The sequence below is a fragment of the Tuber melanosporum genome, assembly GCF_000151645.1.
Source record: "Tuber melanosporum whole genome shotgun sequence assembly, scaffold_15, strain Mel28".
NCBI classification, from domain to species: Eukaryota; Fungi; Ascomycota; class Pezizomycetes; order Pezizales; family Tuberaceae; genus Tuber; species Tuber melanosporum.
Genome location: NW_003298808.1, coordinates 30,343 through 51,446, shown reverse-complemented (window position 1 = coordinate 51,446; position 21,104 = coordinate 30,343). Strand labels below are relative to the sequence as shown.

The following is a 21,104-nucleotide window of genomic DNA, read 5'->3' as shown; positions in this document are numbered from 1 at the left end:
GGGATCGTGCAAGTGGGGAGAAGGACGTCCACTACTGCCAGTGCCATCCTGAAGCGAAGAGAGGAAGCCGACTGTGCCAAAGCTAAGTGAGCCCCTATTAGCAAGACAGGACTACTGGGCGAGCCCAGATAACTCCCCCATCAAGCAGACAAGAGACATGCAAGGCCAAAGCGAGAGAAGATAGAAAGGTTAACCGTGCCCCTAGGCAGGAACTATCGAGGGGGCAGAGGGGAGTGAGAGGAGCCCACGATGGCTGATGTGGTGTTGCCAATCTATGTGGGAGGAAAATAGGAGCGACAGAGGGTAGTTCTCAGGAGGCCCTTTTTTTTTATTTTTTATTTTTATCATTTTATTTATTTATCTGTTTTAACGAAAGTAAGGCTGGAGGTCATATCAGCTTGTGCCATGCAGACCCGCACCTCCACCCCGCCTTGTTCTCAAGCAGTCAGAAGAAAAACTGTGACCCCAAAAAGGTACACACCAGCAGCCAAGTGCCCACTCCTAAGAGCCCACTACTTGAATGGGAAGAGGGTCTCGCCTAGAGCCACCAACACCCAACTAGTCCTCAGTTTAAAAAACTCCCCCGCAAGTCTCCCGCACGGCCATCTACAAGCAGTAAAGACAGAAAGCCCAGAAACCCATTCTTCAAAGCAAGGAAAACCCTCATCCCGACAGCACACCCTCCACCAAACAGAAGGAAACCCAAACCAAAGAAACCCCAAACTAATGGCCGAAACCAATTCCTCACCTACAACAACCAAATTCTCAGACAGACCAGTGCAGATCCACCCACGCCTCTGGAAGTTGAAATAGCCAATAGGCACGTCTTCTTAGGTGGCATAAACGTATGCCTTGGGCATATAGCCCTTCCATAGTGAGCAGGAGAAACCAGAAGGAATGAGCACCTGCTGTAAGCAGGAGGTATTGGCGGAATAAAGGCCCCAAGCCGTCCGTCCGGGAGGGCCAGGCGGTCTGCCCAAAGCAGCAAAAGAGGGTGAGGCAGTAGGATACCAGCTAATAGTAGCTGGATACCAGCCAACATGACTGAAGAGAAAAAGGGAGGAAGAGCCAAAGGCCCCAGTGCTGACCCAACTGAAACCAAACCATTTCCGTATTACTGCGTCTCTCATGTAGTCTCTTGTTCTCTGAGAGATAGTGTCACTTAGTGAAAGGGATCCCACCGGTGGTAGGGAGGCGGAAGGGCGAGGAGAAGAAAGCGACTATAACTTGAACTGAGTGACTAGGAGGGTATGGTCAGATCTCACTGCCAGACAGACCCCGAAGTTACTGGCCGAGGCGTTTTCCAACAGGGATCATGCAAGTAGGGAGAAGGATGTCCACTACTACCAGCGCCGTCCAGAAACCAAGAGAGGAAGCCGACTATGCCAAAGCTAAGCGAGCCCCTATTAGCAAGACAGGAATACTGGGCAAGCCCAGATAACTCCCCCATCAAGCAGATAAGAGACAGGTGAGGCGAGGGCAGGAGAGGAAGGAAGAGTTAACCATGCTCTAAGGCAGGAACTATCGAGGGGGCATAGGAGAGTGGGGGGGGCCCACAATAGTTGACGTGGTATTGCCAAACTATGTGGGAGGCAAATAGGAGTGACAGAGCATAGTGCTCAGGAGGCCCTTTTTTTTTTTTTTTTTTTATAATCATGTATTCATTGTTTAGGTACAAGAACTCGCATGCAGCGGTAGCTATGGAGTAAACAAAACCTTAATCCCAAAACAAACAAACAAAAGAAACCAAATTAGTGCCTCCAATAAATGCGAACAACCCATATCGCAAAGCGCATAAACAGCTAGCTATAAATGAAAACATTCAAACTAAACAAAAAGAAATCCTACAAACAAGGAAACCAAAAAAGTATATCTTCACTCCACGGCTTAGGCCGAGGACGAGGAGCTGAGTGAACAAGTGGGACTCCCGGTGGGTCAGGCACTGGAGAAGGGATCTCTGAGTGCAGGTATGTCCGTGGGGAAGCCGACCGAAGTGGAGGAGATGTAGGCGGATAGGCTGTGAAGCAGTTCTGGCAATGTCCAGATAGGTTCCCCTTCGTCCAGGTACTCGACTTCTGAGAGGTGGGTGTCTCTGGCTCTGTTATGCAAGGGGTATCCGAGAATGTCGTGGTGGAAAGACTCGGGCTCCTCCTCGCAGTAGGGGTATGTGTCGAGGACATCCAGGTCTCTCCAGGAGCGGTGGCCAGTCAGGTAGCTCTTTTCTGACCTGATCTGGTGGATTCTACCCGCTTTGAATTTCCCCAAACCCATGAAGGGGTGGGGCGACAGAGTGGGCGAGTAGACATATCGGGGTGGTGGTGGGGATTGCTTGGTCCATATGATTAGGAGGAACTGATGGCAGCCTTTCTTAAAGGCTGGAAAAGGAGTGTCGCCAGGGGCCGCAGGGGCTCAGGGAGGAGGGCAGGCGATGCTGGCGGGACCCAAGAAAGATGACCGACAAGCTTGCCCACACGGTGGGCTATTGCATCAAGTGGGAGATGCCTCCTTATCGGAGGGGATGGCTTGGGGGTTTTCCAATTCAGGGGCCTATAGCCCAAGGTAAGCCCAATCGTCAAGGCGCGGTAGTCCTCCGGGGAGAGGTAACAAGAGGTTGTAGGGAAGGAACAGGGCAGCCGTGCAGTAGCTGGATTTCTTTCCGGGGGGAGGCACACCATCCTCAGCGCCACCAGGCATTGACAGTGTTCAATAAGGCATTGTATCGGGGGAAGGGTCGACTCACAGGGGAGGATACTGGTAGGGGTCTCAGAGAAGCAGTTGGTGACCCATCGCTGAACCTGTCTCCAAAAGATAGCAAGCTGGTCGGTCATGGTTGCTGAGGGTGAGAAGAGATCTGCACCAAAGAGGAGTATGGGTGCGAGGAGAGAGGATGCTAGCATGTGGCAGAGGAAGGGGGCGAGCCCCTTACTGGGACCGCATAGCCTCTTAAGCATGGAGAAGGCACCCTGGGCAAGTGCAAGACGTTTTGAGAAATGGGTGTTGGTAGCCCACTGGAGAGAACAAGAGGCCAGCTCAAACCAGTGGCCGAACTAACGGACCACCCCGGAGGGGCGGAACAGGAGTCTATCAATAACGATTGGGAGAGTGGATGCGAGGTCTCTTTGTCTAGGCATCCTCCAGTGCATGAGTTCAGTTTTGGGTACAGAGAAGGAGACCCCAAGATGCCTACCCCTTTGAGTCAACATCTTGACTAGATGTTGGAGCCGCTGGACATTCCTTGTGTAGGAGTTGGAGTCAACAGTAACCGCGAAGTTGTCCACATAGGACAGGATTAACCCACATGGTACCGGAAAGTGGAGGGACAAGACATAGATGACAAACAGAAGAGGTGATATTGGTGAGCCTTGTGGAGTGCCAACCTGAACCGGTTTGAAAACCCTGGGCGATCCCTGGAAAATGAGACTACATTGCCTCCCAGTCAAGAAGGACCTAACTCAGGAGCAGAGGTATGGAGGTATGCCCTTTGAACACAGCATATGGAAGAGGTCGTTCGGGGAGACATTGTCAAAGCCTCCCTTGATATCAAGGAACAAGGTGGATGCGACAAACTGGGGCCATTGTAGCATTTGAACTTCGTGAGCCAGAGTCATGCAGGCATCGAAAGTGCTAAGCCCCAGAAGGGAGCAGCATTGATGGGGGTGGAGCAGGCCAAGCGACCTAGCCAGAGGTGAGAGGCAATTTGCGATTATCCTCTCCATGATCTTGGAGACCGTTTCAAGGAGCACAATTATTCTGAAGGAAGCAGGTATGTCATAGAAGGGTTTGCCTGGTTTGTCCAGGACCATACCATTTGCCATCTTGAGCGACGCCCGGTGGAAACCGAACAAGACCGGTGGAGAGAGTAGCTCAACCAGCAGAGAGGGACGGGATATATTAACCTTTTTCCAAACAGAGTATGGGAAAAGGTCGGGACCAGGAGCCGAGGAGGATGAGGACTTGCTGAGAGCTGCAGCTATCTCTTCCACCCTTAGGGGGGGTGCATCCTTGAAGGCCCTGAGAATAGGTGGGCAGAACGCAGGGGGCTCAGAAGGAAAGAAGTGGGAAAGCAGGGCGTCATTTAGCTCCATGGGTGACGTTGCCTGTGGGAGGGATGGAAACCGCTCTGGGGGTTTTCAGAAGGCGAATCTTTTGGCCGTCCAAACATTTTGGAGGGTAGCACTCTCAAGGAACCATGACCAGTACTCTTTCTTAGCCTTCTGAATAGCCTTAAAATAGGCATTTTTGGCCAAGCGAGCAGAAGCTCGAGTGTTAACGGAAGGGGATGTACAGGCTTCTCGGGCGCGGGAATGGTGGACTTTCCTCAAGTCAGACAAGGTGTCCGACCATCAAGGTTTTGACCTTGTTGAGGATTTTTTCATTGGAGTATGTCTGGCGAGGACCAACCGTATCCTGCCAAGATTGGTGTCTAGCCATGTGCTAAGTGCCTGCTGAGTTGGGAGGGGTGGAGGTGGCGGAATTGTGAGGGAGCCGAGGTCCTCCATTACCTTGGTCCAGTCGGTAGCCTTCCAATGCAGCGTGAGCTGGGGGGAGGAGAGAAGAGGAGACGTCAGTGTTATAGATATTGGGACGTGATCCAACCCGGTAGACTGGAGGGACGCGTCCCATGTTTCCACAAAGGGCGCTAGATGTTGGTTGGCGAAGGCCAGGTCAATCACAGATGGTGCATGGTCTTGGCCTAGTGAGAATCGAGTAAACACTCCGGGAGTGTTCAAGAGGGAGAAACATCTTTCTTGCGACATTTCTGCATATGGAGTGGAGGTTTGGATCTCCCTTTTCCTAAGAGGTCGGTCGGGATCCCATTGTGGGTGGTGTATATTGAAATCACCTACCACCAGGGTAGGGAAATCGAGATCAGAGTAAGCTTCCTCTGGGGAAACAGAGTAGTAGAGTGACGAAGTTGTCCAAAGGGAGTAAAGGTTGATCAAACGAAATTTCTTGTGGGAGGAGTCAAACAGGCCGGACGCGGTATAGACATCCACTGCCATGAGGGCAGGGTTGTCAAGAAATACAGGAACTAAAGAAACAACATCAAAAAAGGAACGAAGTGCAAACACCACCACCTTTGGCTTCACCCCGAACGCCATCGGGGGGTAAAAGGACTTGAAGCCAGCGAACTGTGGGAGTTTTCCACGAAAGAAAGGAGGGTCTTGAAGGGCAGCAAGCACAGGAGGGGAGGGCAAAGCAACTAAAGCATTAAAGAGTGAGAGAAACGCATTCCAGCTACCCATGCAGTTGTGTTGAACAAGGGAAAACAAGCTAGTGCTCTGCTGAGGAGAAGTAAAAACCGGGAAAGGAGGGGGAGTAGAGCGGTTGTCTTGCATTAACAGGTCGAACCCGCTGGCGGTTTGGGGACTGGGGTGGGAGTGACTTCCTCCTGGGCATGGGAGGGGTCAGTTGTTTGGGGGCGCGCTGGGGTGCTGGGGACGGGGAAGACACTACCAGGTCTTCTGAAGGGGGTCGAGAAAGGGAGGCTGGGGGGAGCTCTGGTGGCGAGACCATCTCCCAGGTTCACGGAAGGAGCAAGGCTCTGGGGCCTAGGCAGTCCGGTTGAAGGACCCTCTCCTCCATCATCCTGCGTATCTATTTCTTCTTCCCCGGGGGAAGGGGACTTGGAGGAGGACAGGGGAGGGAGCTTTGGTCGCTTAGTGCATGATTGGTCAAAGGCTTGGTGGGCGGAGGAACAGTTGGTGCAGAAGGGGACTGAGGTAGGGCAGCAGTGCACCACTGGTTTGAGGTTCCTGCCTTTTGGGCATGTCGGGTTTTGGCAGCGGTGATTCGCCTTTGTGTGCCTGAGTGCGCAGATTGGGCAGACCGGGTGGTCGGTTTTGCATCTGGGTGCCTGGTGGCCATAACCCCAGCTGTTCTTGGACTGAGTGAATTTGTTCGCTGAGAAGGCTCTTTCAATCTGGCAGCATGAGGCATAGAGGACGGTCCTGCCAACCATCTTGTCCACATCCGTGGACGCGACCGTAATGATGTATGAGGTGTTCGCCTTGGAGAGGCGAATCTCCTCGTCTTGAACGAGGAATCATACTGAGAGGATTCGTACTTCCTTGACATTCAGGATAGTTTCCCTTAGGGTACTCAACAGGGCCTCTTGTTTGTCAGGAAGGAAAGAGACGGGGAGGGAGTGAACTGATAGCTGCACCTCGTTGGGCGCAGGGCGGAAACAGAGGTAAGGGTTTTCACCCACAGGGTATGCTTTGTTTAGACGGGAGGAGAGAGCTTCTTAGTATGGCGCGTATGCAGTGGCTGGAGTGTAAGGATCAAGGGCAAAGAGTGTCACTGTGTCGTGATCGTTGACTTTAGCTGTAAAGGCTTTTGGGAGGGGACAATTGGCCTCTTTAAGGACCGTCGCCACGGTGTCTAGGAAGGAAGCCACTATTTCTCTACTCAGGGGGTGGTGAGTGGCAAGAGATCAAGGTGCAAAGAACCCTCTCTCAGCAGCGGGCAGTGGCCGAGGGGCGGGAGGACTAGCCGACCTTGGGACTGTCTTCGCGACTTGTGCTGCTGAGGGAGTGGAACCACCTTGTTTTTTCTCGGCCCTTGAGGGCCCTGAGGACGTGGCCTCAGAGTAGGATGGTCTGGTCTTACCAGGTAGGGGGTCATCTTGGTCCAGGATGCCGGGTAGGAATTCAGCCGGGTCAGGGTATTTGCCGTCCCTCCATTGCTGCGCTTTCCATGTCCTGGGGTATTTGGCCTTCAAGGCAGCAGGATTACCCCTGTACTTGCCTACCGCCGTGTCATAATTTGGGAGGTCTAGGTCGTAAGATGCAGGATATCCCGAGGGTAGGATCTCAGAGAGAGTGGGGGCAGTGGTGTTGGTAGCTGGCTTCTTACCCTTTCGAGAAGGTCAATGGAGTGGGGCAGTGGGGGCCAACACAGGCGGTTAGAGTGGAGGAGCGGGGTTTGCCACCAACCTAGTGGACAGATCCCTGATTGATGCTTGGAGGTAGGCCACGGAGTTCGCCGAAATGTTGGTGGCGTTGACTGGGGTGTCGTTAGAAGGGAGCATGTTGGCAATCTGGGAAGATAGGTCGTGAATTCTCGTATTGAGCTCATCGACTGTTCAGGAGAGGGCGGACATTCCATGCACTAGAGAGGAGACTAGGGGAAGCAGGTAGCACTCTCCGGTAGAGAGTTCTAGCACCTCCTGATGGGAGATTGGGGGCAAGCTTTCGGGGGGCCAGTCCAGCAGGGCTCTCGCAGAAGGGATAAGCCTAGCTAGGTTCTCGTGGATAGGGAGGATTGGTGCAGCTGAAGACGGCCTTGAAGGAGGGTGAGAGGCAGTGCCCTGGTTGGAGACAGGTGTGCCAGAACGAGAGTGAGCAGAGGGGTCCATAGCCCAGCAAGGAGAGAAAATCCCTGGGTATATGCTAGGAGGATCGTGAAAGTGTACGGGGCGTATTCACCAGATGCAGATGGTGTTGAGAGCAGAAGTAGAATGTAGGAGGAGGGAAAGAAGAGGGCGCGGAGCATGGTGCTCAGGAGGCCTTTTATTTTCTCTTATTTCTTTTTTTTTTTTATAATCATGTATTCATTGTTTAGGTACATGAACTCGCATGTAGCGCTAGCTATGGCGTAAACAAAACCTTAATCTCAAACAAACAAAAGCAAAAGAAACCAAACCAGTGCCTCCAACAAAGCGCAAACAACCCATATCGCAAAACGCATAATAGCTTACTATAGAGGGAAATATTCAAACTAAACTTAAAGCGAAATCCTACAAACAAGGAAACCAAAGAGGTGAGCCAACACTCCCGGCTTAGGCCGAGGAGGACGAGCCGAGGGAGGAAAGAGGCCGCCCGACGTGGCGGGCCCCAGCGGGTGAATCCTTGAATGCAGGCATGTCCGGGGGGAAGCCGGTTGAAGTGGAGGAGATGTATGCAGCCAGTCCATGAAGCAGCACCGGTGATGTCCAGATGGGCTCCCCTTCATCCAGGCACTCTACCCTCGGGAGGTGGGCGTCTCTGGCTCTGATACATGAGGGACAGTTGAGAATGACATGGTGGAAAGATTCAGGCCCTTCCTCGAAGTAGGGGCAGGTGTCCGGGGCATCCGGGTCTCTCCAAGAGCGGTGGGCGGTCAGGTAACTCTTTCCAGATCTCATTTGGTGGATGCAGCCTGCCACGAATTTCCCCAGCCCCATAAAGGGGTGGGGTGACAGCGTGGGCGAGTATGTGTATCGTGGTGGTAGTGGGTACTGTTTTACCCAGACGTTAAGTAAGAACTGTTGGCATCCTTTTTTGAGGGCCAGGAAGGGGGTGTCTCCAGGAGCTGCAGGGGGTAGGGGCTCAGGGAGTAGGTCGGGCGAGGCTGGTGGGACACGAGAGAGATTTCTGACTAGCTTGACCACTCTGTGGACTATTGCATCAAGCAGGAGATGCCTCCTTACTGGAGGAGATGGCTCAGGTGTTTTCCAATTTAGGGGTCTGTAGCCTGGGGTAAGACCTGTAACCGGTACGGGTACTCGGTTATTGGTTTTGTTTTAAGTATCGCTTTGATACTTGGTTTGTTTTAAGTATCGTTTGACACTTGGTTTTGTTTTATGTTTTGTTTTAAGTATCACTTTGATACTTGGTTTGTTTTAAGTATCGTTTGATACTTGGTTTTGTTTTATGTTTTGTTTTAAGTATCGCTTTAATACTTGGTTTGTTTTAAGTATTGTTTGATACTTGGTTTTGTTTTATGTTTTGTTTTAAGTATCGCTTTGATACTTGGTTTGTTTTAAGTATTGTTTGATACATGGTTTTGTTTTATGTTTTGTTTTAAGTATCACTTTGATACTTGGTTTTGTTTTATGTTTTGTTTTAAGTATCGCTTTGATACTTGGTTTGTTTTAAGTATCATTTGATACTTGGTTTTGTTTTATGTTTTGTTTAAGTATCGCTTTGATACTTAAGGAGTTTTACCAAAGAGTATCAATTGATACCTTTGATTAGTTTCGTTCATGCTAGACATGAACAGATTTGTGTATTTAAAGACCGCCTGTTTCTACGATAAAAAAGGCAGACTTCGACAGACAGTATTTCAATATACTTGGTTGAACGGTTACTTCTTTGTTCCTCAGTACACCCTCGAAGCCTCCTTTAGTTCTCAGCTCTCGCCTCCTCTCTGGAAGAGCAGGCCACCTGCCAACTATCGTATCTATTATCGTTAACGTGATTAGCACCTTGCGAACACGTTACAAGATCCACCATCAAGCCATGGTGGTCCTCCAGAGAGTGGTAACAAGAAGTTGTGGGGAAGTAGGAGTGCAGCTGTGCAGTGGCTGGATTCCTTTCTGGTGGGAGGCATACCATCCTAAGTGCCGCCAGGTGCTGACAGTGTTCGACAAGGTATTGGACCGGGGGAAGGGCTGACTCACAGGGGAGAATACCGGTAGGGGTTTTGGAGAAACAGTTGGTGACCCACCGCTGGACTTGTCTCCAAAAGACGGAAAGCCTGTCGGTCATTGTGGCTGAGGGCGTGAACAAATCTGCACCAAAGAGGAGTATGGGTACACGGAAGGAGGATGCTAGTCTATGGCAGAGGAAGGGGGCAAGTCCTTTGCCGGGACTGGAGAGCCTTCTAATCATTGAGAAAACCCCCTGGGCGAGTGCAAGACGCTTAGAGAAGTGGGTGTTGGTAGCCCAACGGAGGGAGCAGGGGGCCAACTCAAACCAGTGTCTGAGCCATCGGACCACCCTGGAGGGGCGGAAGAGGAGACCATCAATGACGATGGGGAGAGTGGATGCAAAGTCCCTTTGTCTGGGCGTCCTCCAATGCATAAGTTCAGTCTTGGGTACAGAGAAGGAAACACCAAACCGCCTGCCCCTTTGGGTCAACATCTTGACCAGGTGTTGGAGACATTGGACATTTCTTCTGTAGGAGTTTGAGGTAACAGTAACCGTGAAATCGTCCACATAGGACAAGATAAGACCGCGCGGTACTGGGAAGTGGAAGGATGAGATGTAAATGACAAATAGAAGAGGCGAGATTGGTGACCCTTGTGGGATGCCAACCTGAACTGGTTTGAAAACCCTTGGCGAGTCCTGAAAGACAAGATGGCATTGCCTGTCTGTTAAGAAGGACCTGACCCAGGAGCAGAGATATAGTGGTATGCCTTTCGAGCCTCGCATATGGAAGAGGTCGTTTGGGGAGACATTGTCAAATCCTCCCTTGATATCAAGAAACAAGGTGGACGCCACCAACTGGGGGCATAGTAGTGTCTGGACTTCATGGGCCAGAGTCGCGCAGGCATCGAAAGTGCTGAGCCCCGGAAGGGAGCCGCATTGATGTGGGTGGAGCAGGCCAAGAGATCTAGCCAGTGGTGAGAGGCGATTTGCTATTATCCTTTCCAGGACCTTGGAAACTATCTCCAGGAGGACAATTATTCTGAAGGAGGCAGGAGTGTCGTAGCAGGGTTTGCCTGATTTGTTCAGGACCACCCCATTCGCCATCTTGAGCGACACTGGGTGGAAACCAAACGAAACCAGCGGGGATAGTAGTTCAACCAACAGAGAGGGGTGGGATTTGTTGATCTTTTTCCAAAAAGAGTATGGAAACAGGTCGGGGCCAGGAGCCGAGGAGGATGAGGACTTTCCGAGTGCTGCGGCTATTTCTTCCACCAGTAGGGAGGGTGCGTCCTTGAAGGCCCTAAGAATTGGTGAGCAGAAGGCGAGGGGTTTAGGGGGAAAGAGGTGGGAAAGCAGAGTATCGTTCAACTCCATGGGGGTGGTTGCTTGTGGGAGGGACGGGAATCTTTCTGGGGGTTTGCCAAAGGCGAACCTCTTGGCTGTCCAAACATTTTGAGGGGTAGCACTCTCAAGGAACCGAGACCAGTACTTCTTCTTAGCCTTCTTGATAGCCTTGAAGTAGGCATTCTTGGCCAAGCGCGCTGTGCTCAGGAGGCCCCTGGTCCTACCTATTTATACAAACACCCCCTCCCAACCCTAATCCTGTATAACTCATATATTTGCATCAATCTGTTATATAACTCACTAGTATAAGTCATATGAGATACTCAGTTGACTCATATGAGTCAACTGTACAATATAACTCAACTAATCACAAACCTTATAACAAGTTATTTGCATAAGTGTGTTACATGTGTGAGACTTGTAACTCATAAGTATGAGTCACATGTGAAAGTCATAACATCGTATGACTCCCAACTGTGAGTCATCACATAACAATAAACTCCTGTAACTTGCAATTGTGAGTTATGTAACAACCTTGCTTCTTTGCTTCAATCTGCCTTGTTACAATCCAATTTATGACAATACCATACTGAGCCTTAGTTGAAAGCTCTTATTATCCTGGTCAAAATACCATCTCACTACTGCCTTCTCCTCTGTTATTAGTAGCCATTTCTGCCTCTTATGAGCCTCTGTATAAGTAGTTAAAGTTCCAGCTAATTTTCAGTATAGAGTCTACTTGTTCACCTCACAGGCCTTGCTAACACCTGCAACACTGTTCTTCTCACCAGATCTTATTACTTAAATTGCTTTTTGAAGGATAGAGCCTCATATTGAGAATCTTTACTTCTTCTTTACTTCATTGTAAAGAGATTGTGGTTCTGATAATCCTTTATACTGTCAGCAAAGTGGGGTACCATCGCCGTATATATGCCATGTATACCAAGTTCAACCTTGTATCACATCTCAGTTTTGTATCACTTCTACATGATTTATGTTATCAGTAATCCGATTCCACAGGTAATAATGATAGTAATATAATTTGTGGCATATTCTATCAGTATGTAGAGACTCCAAATAGTGAGATCTCTGATATATACTCCCAGACACAGCCTTATCATTTACCTAATATGAGAAAACTACCAACTGTGAAGAAGGTAATAATAGTAGCTTAAAGGAATCTCTTATAAGTTTACTCTATATAGGTCTCAGGTATATATTAGAAATTCATTAAACCTAACTTGTAGCCCTAGTATGATACATGCAGTCTATAGTTACAGGCATTTAGAACCAGAATATAGTAATAAAAATTTGTATAGCAAATTGTCTGTGCATATCTGACCTCTCATATAAGATTTGAACTCAAATATTCAGGTTCTAAATGCCTTTAACTTGAATAATTTCAACCAGCAGCATTTTAAATATTGTACTTTATGCAATCAGGATTAGGGTTATTTCTTCAGGATTGTGGTATTATAATTTTATAATTTCATAATAGTATCTTATTACTGATTTATGGTTCCGGAAGGCTAGCTTCTAAACCAGCTTTCTCACAAAATGTGTGACCTTTTTTCTGCAACAGCAACCGTTACACCTGCATATTTCTTAACCCTGCCTCTAAGACAATGAAACCCTAATATTTATAGCATTATATTTTACCTCAACAGTAGAATCAAATTATATGGAAACACAATAATTATTCATATTATTATCTAAATAACATGAAGGTCCAATTCAGAAAGTTGTCTGTGAAATGAGTACCTTGTGTATACATGTCTCTTGAATTCCTTCGACCCATAAACCATCCTATTCCTATAGGCATCCATTATCCGCAAGGTCCGCTGATAATACTTCCAGATCAAGATGTTTGAGACATGTGCCAGTGCCTCTGGAACAGTTCTAACTAAGGATGGAAATGTATATTCACAATGTGCTCTGGTATAAACCTTTGCCTGACCCCAAAAGTATTCTATAAAGTTAAGCTCACAGTGAAATACAGGATAGAATATTACCTGATGGCCAGCTGCCTCAAGAGTTTCCTGCAATTGGCATTTTTGTGCTTGAAAGTCAGGCTGGAAAGCGAGTAAGGCACGTGCGCAACAGCTCGCATTGCTTGCAAACTTGCAAGCAGGATTGGGCTTTCGTTCTCCAGGTTTGTCTCCAGGGATAGAGCATTATGTTAACAGCCTTCTGTTGGATAGCCAGAGACCACGTTCCTGCAGTACAAGTCGTAAACCCTTGACTCTCCCATCAGGCAACATCATTGACTGCCTCTGTACTGAATTGGGATAATCTGGTAGTGTAAAGTATCCATCAGGCATTGGTACAGTATTTTTACCTCCGGGGGTGAGGTTCAGGTTGGAAACAAGAAGTGCATCTGATGCATGTTTTTGGTGAATTTTTGCATTATCAAATGCAAACAGACCTTGACATCCAGGAAAGGCCTTTTCGAATGCTGGGATAGCCTTTTCTGTCAGTTGTTTGAGTAACAACTCTCCAGTCCACCAATATCTCCCCCACACTTTAGGATCTCTGAGATACTACCTGCTCCTAATCTTCCAATAGGAGTAAGAAAATCAGATATATGAAGTCCTTGGCCTCAGCCCTTTTTCCTAATTGGCACCTTAACCTCATGTATCCAAATCCTTTTCCTTCCATCGTTGGAGTTGAATGTGCACTCATCATGCGGTATGAAAACGATTGGACGGGTTCCAGCCTCGTATCCCTTGGGAATAACATCTAAAGTTTCATCCCATTCCACTATTCTTGGCTTTAATGATGCCATACGAGGAAGGAAGATCGTATCACGATATTTGATAACATCTTCTCTTTCGTACCTATCCTTATATATACCCTTCTTGACTTTCTTCCAATTCTAACCGAGTTTAAGTAGTCAGGTGCGAGCAGCACAGCTGGATAAGGCCTTCTTAATTCTCCGATGTATCCCTGCAGTAGAGATTACTGGTTGCTCGATTATATCTTCTGTGATCTCGTCTCTGTAGGTTTCAGTCCAATAGTTTGTAATAGCCTGAGCTAGTCCTGATGAATCTATTGCTATTGAATCATCTTAGTACTTAGTAGGGGTTATACAAACTGGAATTCTTCAACTGCATCACTACTTACCTTCTCCTGCCAAAGACATATACTCCCGTATTGCCAACATTGTACCCTCATCTGTCAACCAGCTGACAACCTTAGGATGCTTGCCTTGCTTAAGTACTGGTGTCTTTCCACTTTTTATATATTCCACCTCCTGTGCCAGAATTCTATTCATCACTGACGTCCCCCAACCTGCTGACTTGGCAACCAAGAATGCCAACTCCTTTCGTGATTTTGGCTGGATTATTAGATCTGTCGGCCCCCATTTCAGCTCCTCACTCTTCCATTTCCTTTCTCCCTTCAACTGTAGCTTAATAAATGCATAGAGTTGAACATTCCAATCCAACTGTAAACTATTTGAAAGGGTTCCTCCTTTTTTGTTCAAAGAGTTAATTTTTATCTTCAGTCTTCTTAAACCAGACTCTAGAATCTCCTCTTTGAAAATTCGTAATGGACCAGCTAGACGTGGCCAATTACTATAAGCTAGCCTACGAGACTCATTGTTCTATCATGATCAAATCAGCTGCTTACTCTCACTAATCTTTCATGTTTAATATGCATCGTTACCTGTAATATAGCCTGATCAGCTATCATATGTTTAAGTTTTGATTGCCGCTTTTTGGCATAACTTCGGCGAGCCCGTTCTCTTACAGTGAGAGGGATAACGGGCGTCAGTCTAGACCTCAGTCTCTGGCATTCACGATATCTGTGCATCTTTTCTCGAGAGGAAGACACCCTTGTAATGGCAACCTCTGCAATTTGACCATCTTGGTCTTGATTGCATTGCTGAAGCTGGAGTAATCTCAATTGTTTGTTTTTTTTACGACATTTGTGAGCTCTCTCAGTACTTGAACTGGGATGTGATGGAGTTGCTTGAGGAGTCCTGGTTTGTCTAGCTCTGTACTTGCGCATACGTTCCTTGACTGCTGCATTCTTTTTTTCTCGCTGGAGTTGGATATCTGATTCCATAATTCAGTAGATTCTGTTGATAAATTAGCTCAGGTAATTTGTGTAAATAGTTGGATGGGCAAGCAATATTCGATTTGGAGTTTTGAATATCATACATTTAGAAGAAATATTGAAGCTAAAAGATTGTGAAATACAGTAAAGAACAATATCATAACATAGAACAAGAAGTGAATTGTTGATTATAATACAAGTTATGTGGTCATTTGGATATTAGGGTTTCATTGTCTTAGAGGTAGAGTTAAGAAATATGCAGGTGTAATGGTTGCTGTTGCAGAAAAAAGGTCACACATTTTGTAAGAAAGCTGGTTTAGAAGCTAGCCTTCCGGAACCATACCTCACTTGAATTTCTTGAATTTCTTTTTTTAAAAAAAATCCAAATACAATAAAGTCACAGTCAAATAATAATTTAGTATTATCTGATGATATATTAAGTGCAAACTCATGGCATAACCACTATCCTCCATCTCAGCTACATCTCTGGTGATTGGAATTTACTTCCTATTTAGTAAGACTTCAACACCATTGTACTGTGTGCTCACTGTGGGAAGATGGATCCCCAGGTTGTAACCACACCAAAGTGTTCCTTCCAAATATAAAGATAAAGATATCATTAAGCCTAAAGCTTTACTCAATTAAGTACAGAACTCAAGAGGTAGTCGATTTCCAGAATAGAAGGAAGCTAACATATACTTAAGTAGCCATATGGATCAGGCGGCCCGAAGGCGGCTGCACCCTCCCTGACTCCGCGGTATCGCTTCACTGGGGGTCTTTTCGTGGTAGAGTAGTGGCGGTGAATCCGAGACACATCTCTGTAGCGCTATTCGTCCAATTTTTCTTTCGTTTGCCCCCTGATTTGTACCTTATGATACTTCTAAAATAAATCTAACCCAACAACCATACGCCACATACAACCAAGTGGGTGGATGGAAAACCCTCTTGGGCAATCACAATAAACCTAATTCCAGTTATATACCCAATCACACATACAAATTCCTAATCCCAACCCTTCATGTTCCTCGATCCAACGAGTGACAGGTTGTGATGCACCCCATGTCACCTTAAACAATTCAAATACTGCAATTCCCCGGACAAAGGAGGCAGAAAAGCCATATCCAAACAGCAATCGCCCTATTGGCAATTCTAATTAAAGAATAAATTCCTTCGGGGGTTTTACAAGTTGAGTTATGCTGAAAGTCATACGATATAGTATAGAATTCTTCATATGTAACTAACTAAAATGCTGCAAAAGTCGGGAGAATACCCGTTTTTCTTTTTTCTCTCCCTACATTGTCGAAAGGCTCTCGAATTGGTTTTTGTAAGATTGGGCTCGTTTCAACTTCAGACACCCAGCAGCCAGCAGGAGGGGCAGGACACGCTAAATATACTTCTTGGATAAAAGCCATTATTGGCCGTACAATCTATGGCGCAACAGCACTCATGGCGACACCCAATACCAAAATCTCTACTACAGTATTCCAGTTACACCGGAGCCTGCACGATGGCTGATGTCAAAAGACGGGGTGCAGGTAGTGTCATCAAGCATATCAATGATCATTTTTGTCACTGAACCATAAGTTAGATGGCGCAGCCATCTACCCGTGCTAGAACGAGATAGAAAGGAAAACAAGTGAATTTAAAAGGATAAGTATATACTCACCAATTCGTCAAGTATCAAGAAATAGAGATGCCAAGATTCTCGAACTTGGGCTCAAGCCATCAGTTCTTGACGTTTTTAGGTCTGGATACTTTATGAATTGACGAGTAAATCGCCAGTATAGTAAGACAGCCCATAGGGCGTTGGATAAGTCTGCACTACAAAAGAGAAATCACACTATCGCGACTTTTAAATATCGTAGCTCCATCTCCCCTTCCCCCGCCACTCCCCCGACGGTGCAGTTGCATCCTTGAAAGGACGTTAAAAATACAATTTTTCAAAGAAAAAAAACCGACGGTGAGTGAGATGGCACCCTCATCCTCCTCCTCGCTCGTCCGAAAGATTATGAATGATAAGAAAGATACTGAATTACAAGAAATCTGCAGCTCTAACTCTCCCGCCTCCTCCCCTTCCGCCATATCCCCCACCAGCGGCGAGGGGCCTTTCGCGTCTGCCATCGCCGCCGTCGTCGTCTCTTGGTCGCGCATCACCCCTGTATCTCTCCCGCCCCCTAGATCTATTTCCATTTCTACCGGAGAAGTCATAGCGGCTTCCTTTCCCACCGTAGCCCCTACTTCTACTACGGCTTCGACTTTGGCTTCGGTCTGGAGTATAACTGCGGCCCCTGTAGGCGGGAGGAGAGCGTGAGCTCCGGCTCTTATTTCCATCCGACTTTCTCGGGGGTGTCGGTGAGCGGGAACCACTGCGGCTTCGCGAGGAATAAGTAGCGCTTCGACGGCGACGATAACTCCCTGCGGAAGAGTATGACCTCGATCTCGACCTTGCTCTCTCACTTTTACGCGGAGGCGGGGTGTAAGAAACTGATCTGCGACTCGAGGGGGATCTAGTCAGAGACCCGGACGGCGACCTAGAGCCAGTTATACTACGGGTGTAGGAGCGTCCCCGAGCCCTTTTCGTAGGTCTAGTGTTAGAAAAAGACCTAGAGCGCGAACGCGAGCGGGAATAAGAACGGGATCTCGACCGCGAAGAGTAAGAATCGTAACTATGGCTACGGCTGCGAGAATCTCGGGAGCTGGAATAACTACGGCCCCTCTTTCGCCCTCCATCCCGTGTCCTTAATGGTGACCTTGAGACCGACCGGGAGAAAGATCTAGACCTTGACCTGGACCTTGATCTTCCGGAAGACGAGCTTCCAGAGCGGCTAGAGTAACTTGAGCGCGAACTGAGGCTCTCCGATCGAGCAGACGGTGCAACTATGGCAGTAGGCGGTGGAACATTGTTTTTCAAATGTTCTCTCATATCCTCAGTAACCCCACCCATACCAATACTGGTAAAGTAATTGATCGAGAACCGCGTGTTTCGCGGATTGTCTTTGGGGAATAGCCCTGAGAATGCCTCCTGCAAGAAAGGGTCCTTTAACCGTTCCTGCAACCTTTTCATCCCCATCGCTTCAGCCAAGTCTTGGAAAAGTATTTTAATAAAGATACGAGAAGAAGCCGTAGTCTCTTCTTCGTTAATATGCACAACAGAAAGCACATGCCAACCCAATGCGTCAGTCGAGAGCTGATGTCCGAAAAAGCGGGCGATATTTCTAAGCCGGTTGGTTTCGTAACGATGGATAGTATCGTAGTATGTTCCAAAGGACTCTTCAAACAAACCAGTCCAGAATCGGTTCAATTTCGCAAATCTCTCGCCGATGAGACCATAAAACTTCGTGTAGGTTCGCTCTTGGGAACAACATTCAATTACCATCGAACAGAGCTCGTTTTCGAGGCCAGGCGGGAGAGTAATCTAGAGCTCTATATTAGCCCTGTAACCTCATACTGACGGAGAAGAATGGGTAACCTACCTTCATAAGTTTATGGCAACACTCTTCAAAGTCAATTGAAGACATGATGGTAAGGTATATGGTTCTTCGGAGATTGACAAGATTGGTATTGGATTGATCCAGGATCTCCATTTTCTTGTCTTCCTGCTTCTCTTCATCTTCCTCGTCGCTACTCTCATCTTCATCTTCCTCATCACTCCCAACATCACTCCCCTCTCCTAAAATCTCGGCCTTGGTCTTGCGGTACAACTCCTCGTGCTCTTCCCAATCAGCATCGAATTTGAAAATGTTCAATCCATCCTGGACATCAATCTCATCGTCAAGCTCTGTCTTATGCGTGATCTGATCCTCCTCCTCCACCAAATCAAGCTCTTCCTTCACGATAGGATTATCCTTATACTTTTCCTTCCTAACCTGAAACAACACCTCAATCATATACTGGACACGTTTGTCGATACCAGCCTCGTGAAGAATTGTCCGGAACTGCTCAAAAACAAGATTGTTTGCCCTTGGTGCCATTTCCTCCAAATGAGCCCCAACCTCACGCATCAACCCTACAGCGATCTCCACCGAGTCGTCCGTAGGTTTATTCAGAAGCAACATGAGTATCTCAATGGCTAAGATCTCATCTGCGACCTGTTGATTACAAAGCTGAGCAATAAAGGTAGTACTGCTCAAACAAACAGCCTTATCGTTCCTCTTGAAAGCCTTCCTAAACTGTACCACTAGCCGATTCAGGAGTAACTCTCCAACTTGTGGAAGCTTCGTATTGACGATAGCGGTCATGGCGGCGTAGATAGGGGTAAATGGTAGAGACGCGGCTTGTGCCTTCATGATTGACCGACAGTAGAGACCCCGTCCACGGATAAGATTTTCGCCGAAAAGCTCCGGGACGATATGCTTGATATTGGATACGTTCACTTTGTTGATCAAACCGTTGATACTTTTTTTCAAAGCCTCCCAGGCCATTCGTTGATATTCCTTGGACGTCTTGTCGGTAATCTGCGCCTGGAGCGCTCGCAGACGGGCGGGGGGGATATATGTACCGCCAGACCTCATAGACAAAAGCTTCTCGTACTCTGCCTTCGCATCAAATTTCGGTTTCTCCACTACTTCCTTCTCCGTCCTCTCCGCCCGAACGTCAAGCTTTCTAAGGCGATCATTAAGTTGACGATCCCTCTCCCGAGCGCGTCCAGAGTCGACACCGCCAAAAGAGTCAAGCCGAGATGGCCTACGAGGGAGTGAACGTCGGCGACGGGGTGATCGGGACCTAGAATTAGGGGAACGCTTGCGCTTTGACGGAGGAGGTGAAGGGGAGGGCAGACGAATTACTGATTGAACAACGACCTCATCGGCCTCGTCAATATCCATGGTCGATCGTCGACGCGTAAAGGAGAAAACTTGGATATCTCAGAACAGAGGAGCCAGATGTTGCGATGGAGAAAAATAAAAAAGAAGAGATGTGAGTGAAATAGGTATTGAAGGGTGCGGGTTAATTTATGTACGATCTAAAGGGATTCCCAGGAGATGTGAGACTTTCGCGTGTTCAATTCTCACTGTCTTGGCAAAAATTTAGCTTCTGTTATGTAAGCAGGGCAATCAAAACCTTGCCCTTAACGAACACTTAGTTACATGTGCCCAAACTAGAAATATAAATACTGGTAAAGTTATTATACTCGTATATCATACCCGTATGATACCATACCTAAACACTCCCGAAATGGGAAAATTTATATAAAAAAAATAAAGTGACTAAGCAAAAGTCTTGGTGATCGCCCCATTTCCCCACCAAAAATAGCCAAAAACCTCACTTTCAATCATCGGTATTTCTTTGAAAACTGGATCTCCTTTTCCCTAAATTCCTGATTTAAAGTCACTTTATCTCTGCAATATCTCATGATTAATTTGAAGCATATACATTATCAACTGAAGGCCCTGCAAGCTTGTAAAGTTCTGTCATCACTTAAAAGTCACCATTATCACCAATTTTCTATGATAATTGCCCCAGCAACCCCTCCTTCAACAATGTTCCCACCTTAAATTTTGCTGCCACACAATAGGAAAGTGTCTAGAGACTCTGTAAACAGCTGGAGGATTATCTCTACATGTGTATGTGACAACTTGGATGGCTTTTGGTAGGTATTCCACATAGAATCAGTCTGGAAACCTCTTTAAAAACCCTCCAAAATGACGATTTTTGGTGCAAATTTGCCCCGATCACCAAGACTTTTGCTTAGTCACTTTACCTAAACATTCGCGCCTGAATTAGTATGAGAGCTCAGACCCGCACAGACAATCTACCATACAAATTTTTAATAATATTATGATACCTATGTTTAGGTATGATATGATACTAACTTTCTGGATACGATATCATATGATACTTGCAGACCATGATACTAACCTATCCCAACCCCGACCACACTTGTTGCCTTCCCAAAGGGAAAGTCCACTCCGCAAGAAGCTATTATCATACTGTAGTCAAACACTGCAAGACCGGCAACGTACAACTAAAAGGCCCAAAAGCCATCATACCGCTTCTCTCTTTAAAAACAACTGATCCCACACATGTCTAAAACTTATCCCCATTCCACCACTCAACCTAAACTCACCATGGATGGCCGATCGAAAACAACCATCCTATAACTACTATGGTACCGTAACTAAATTGCGTAGATGTTGGAGCCTCAGTGAGATAACGACTCACCCCGAGCAAATTCTTCACATCCAAAGCTTCGCTCCTACGGCAATCCCGCTCCCCTCTTACACACACCACTGCACCCCACCAGATTTCCCCTCCGGTCAGAAACTCACTGATACCGAATCATATCTTATGATGATGTGAGTGGCATAGATTTATAGATATTCTATCCCACCAGGAAAGATTTTCACTTGG

General features: G+C 47.2%; 1 protein-coding gene; it reads right to left on the bottom strand.

Moving 5' to 3' along the window:
* Nucleotides 1-16,538: 16,538 nt before the first annotated feature.
* On the bottom strand, nt 16,539-19,685 carry GSTUM_00004730001 (uncharacterized protein). XM_002836526.2 has 2 exons: nt 18,230-19,685; nt 16,539-18,171 (listed from the first exon to the last, which is right to left on the bottom strand). The coding sequence occupies exons 1-2, from the start codon at nt 19,577-19,579 to the stop codon at nt 16,789-16,791; spliced, it is 2,733 nt and encodes a 910-aa protein (XP_002836572.1). The 5' UTR covers nt 19,580-19,685; the 3' UTR covers nt 16,539-16,788.
* Between the last annotated feature and the right edge of the window lie 1,419 nt (nt 19,686-21,104).

Bases quoted from the DNA above. Each gene is read 5' to 3' on its own strand.
- GSTUM_00004730001 (XM_002836526.2), bottom strand. From the start codon at position 19,579: ATGGATATTGACGAGGCCGATGAGGTCGTTGTTCAATCAGTAATTCGT. The intron at 18,172-18,229 runs GTAGGTTACCCA...ATAGAGCTCTAG, and splicing joins GTTGCCATAAACTTATGAAG to ATTACTCTCCCGCCTGGCCT.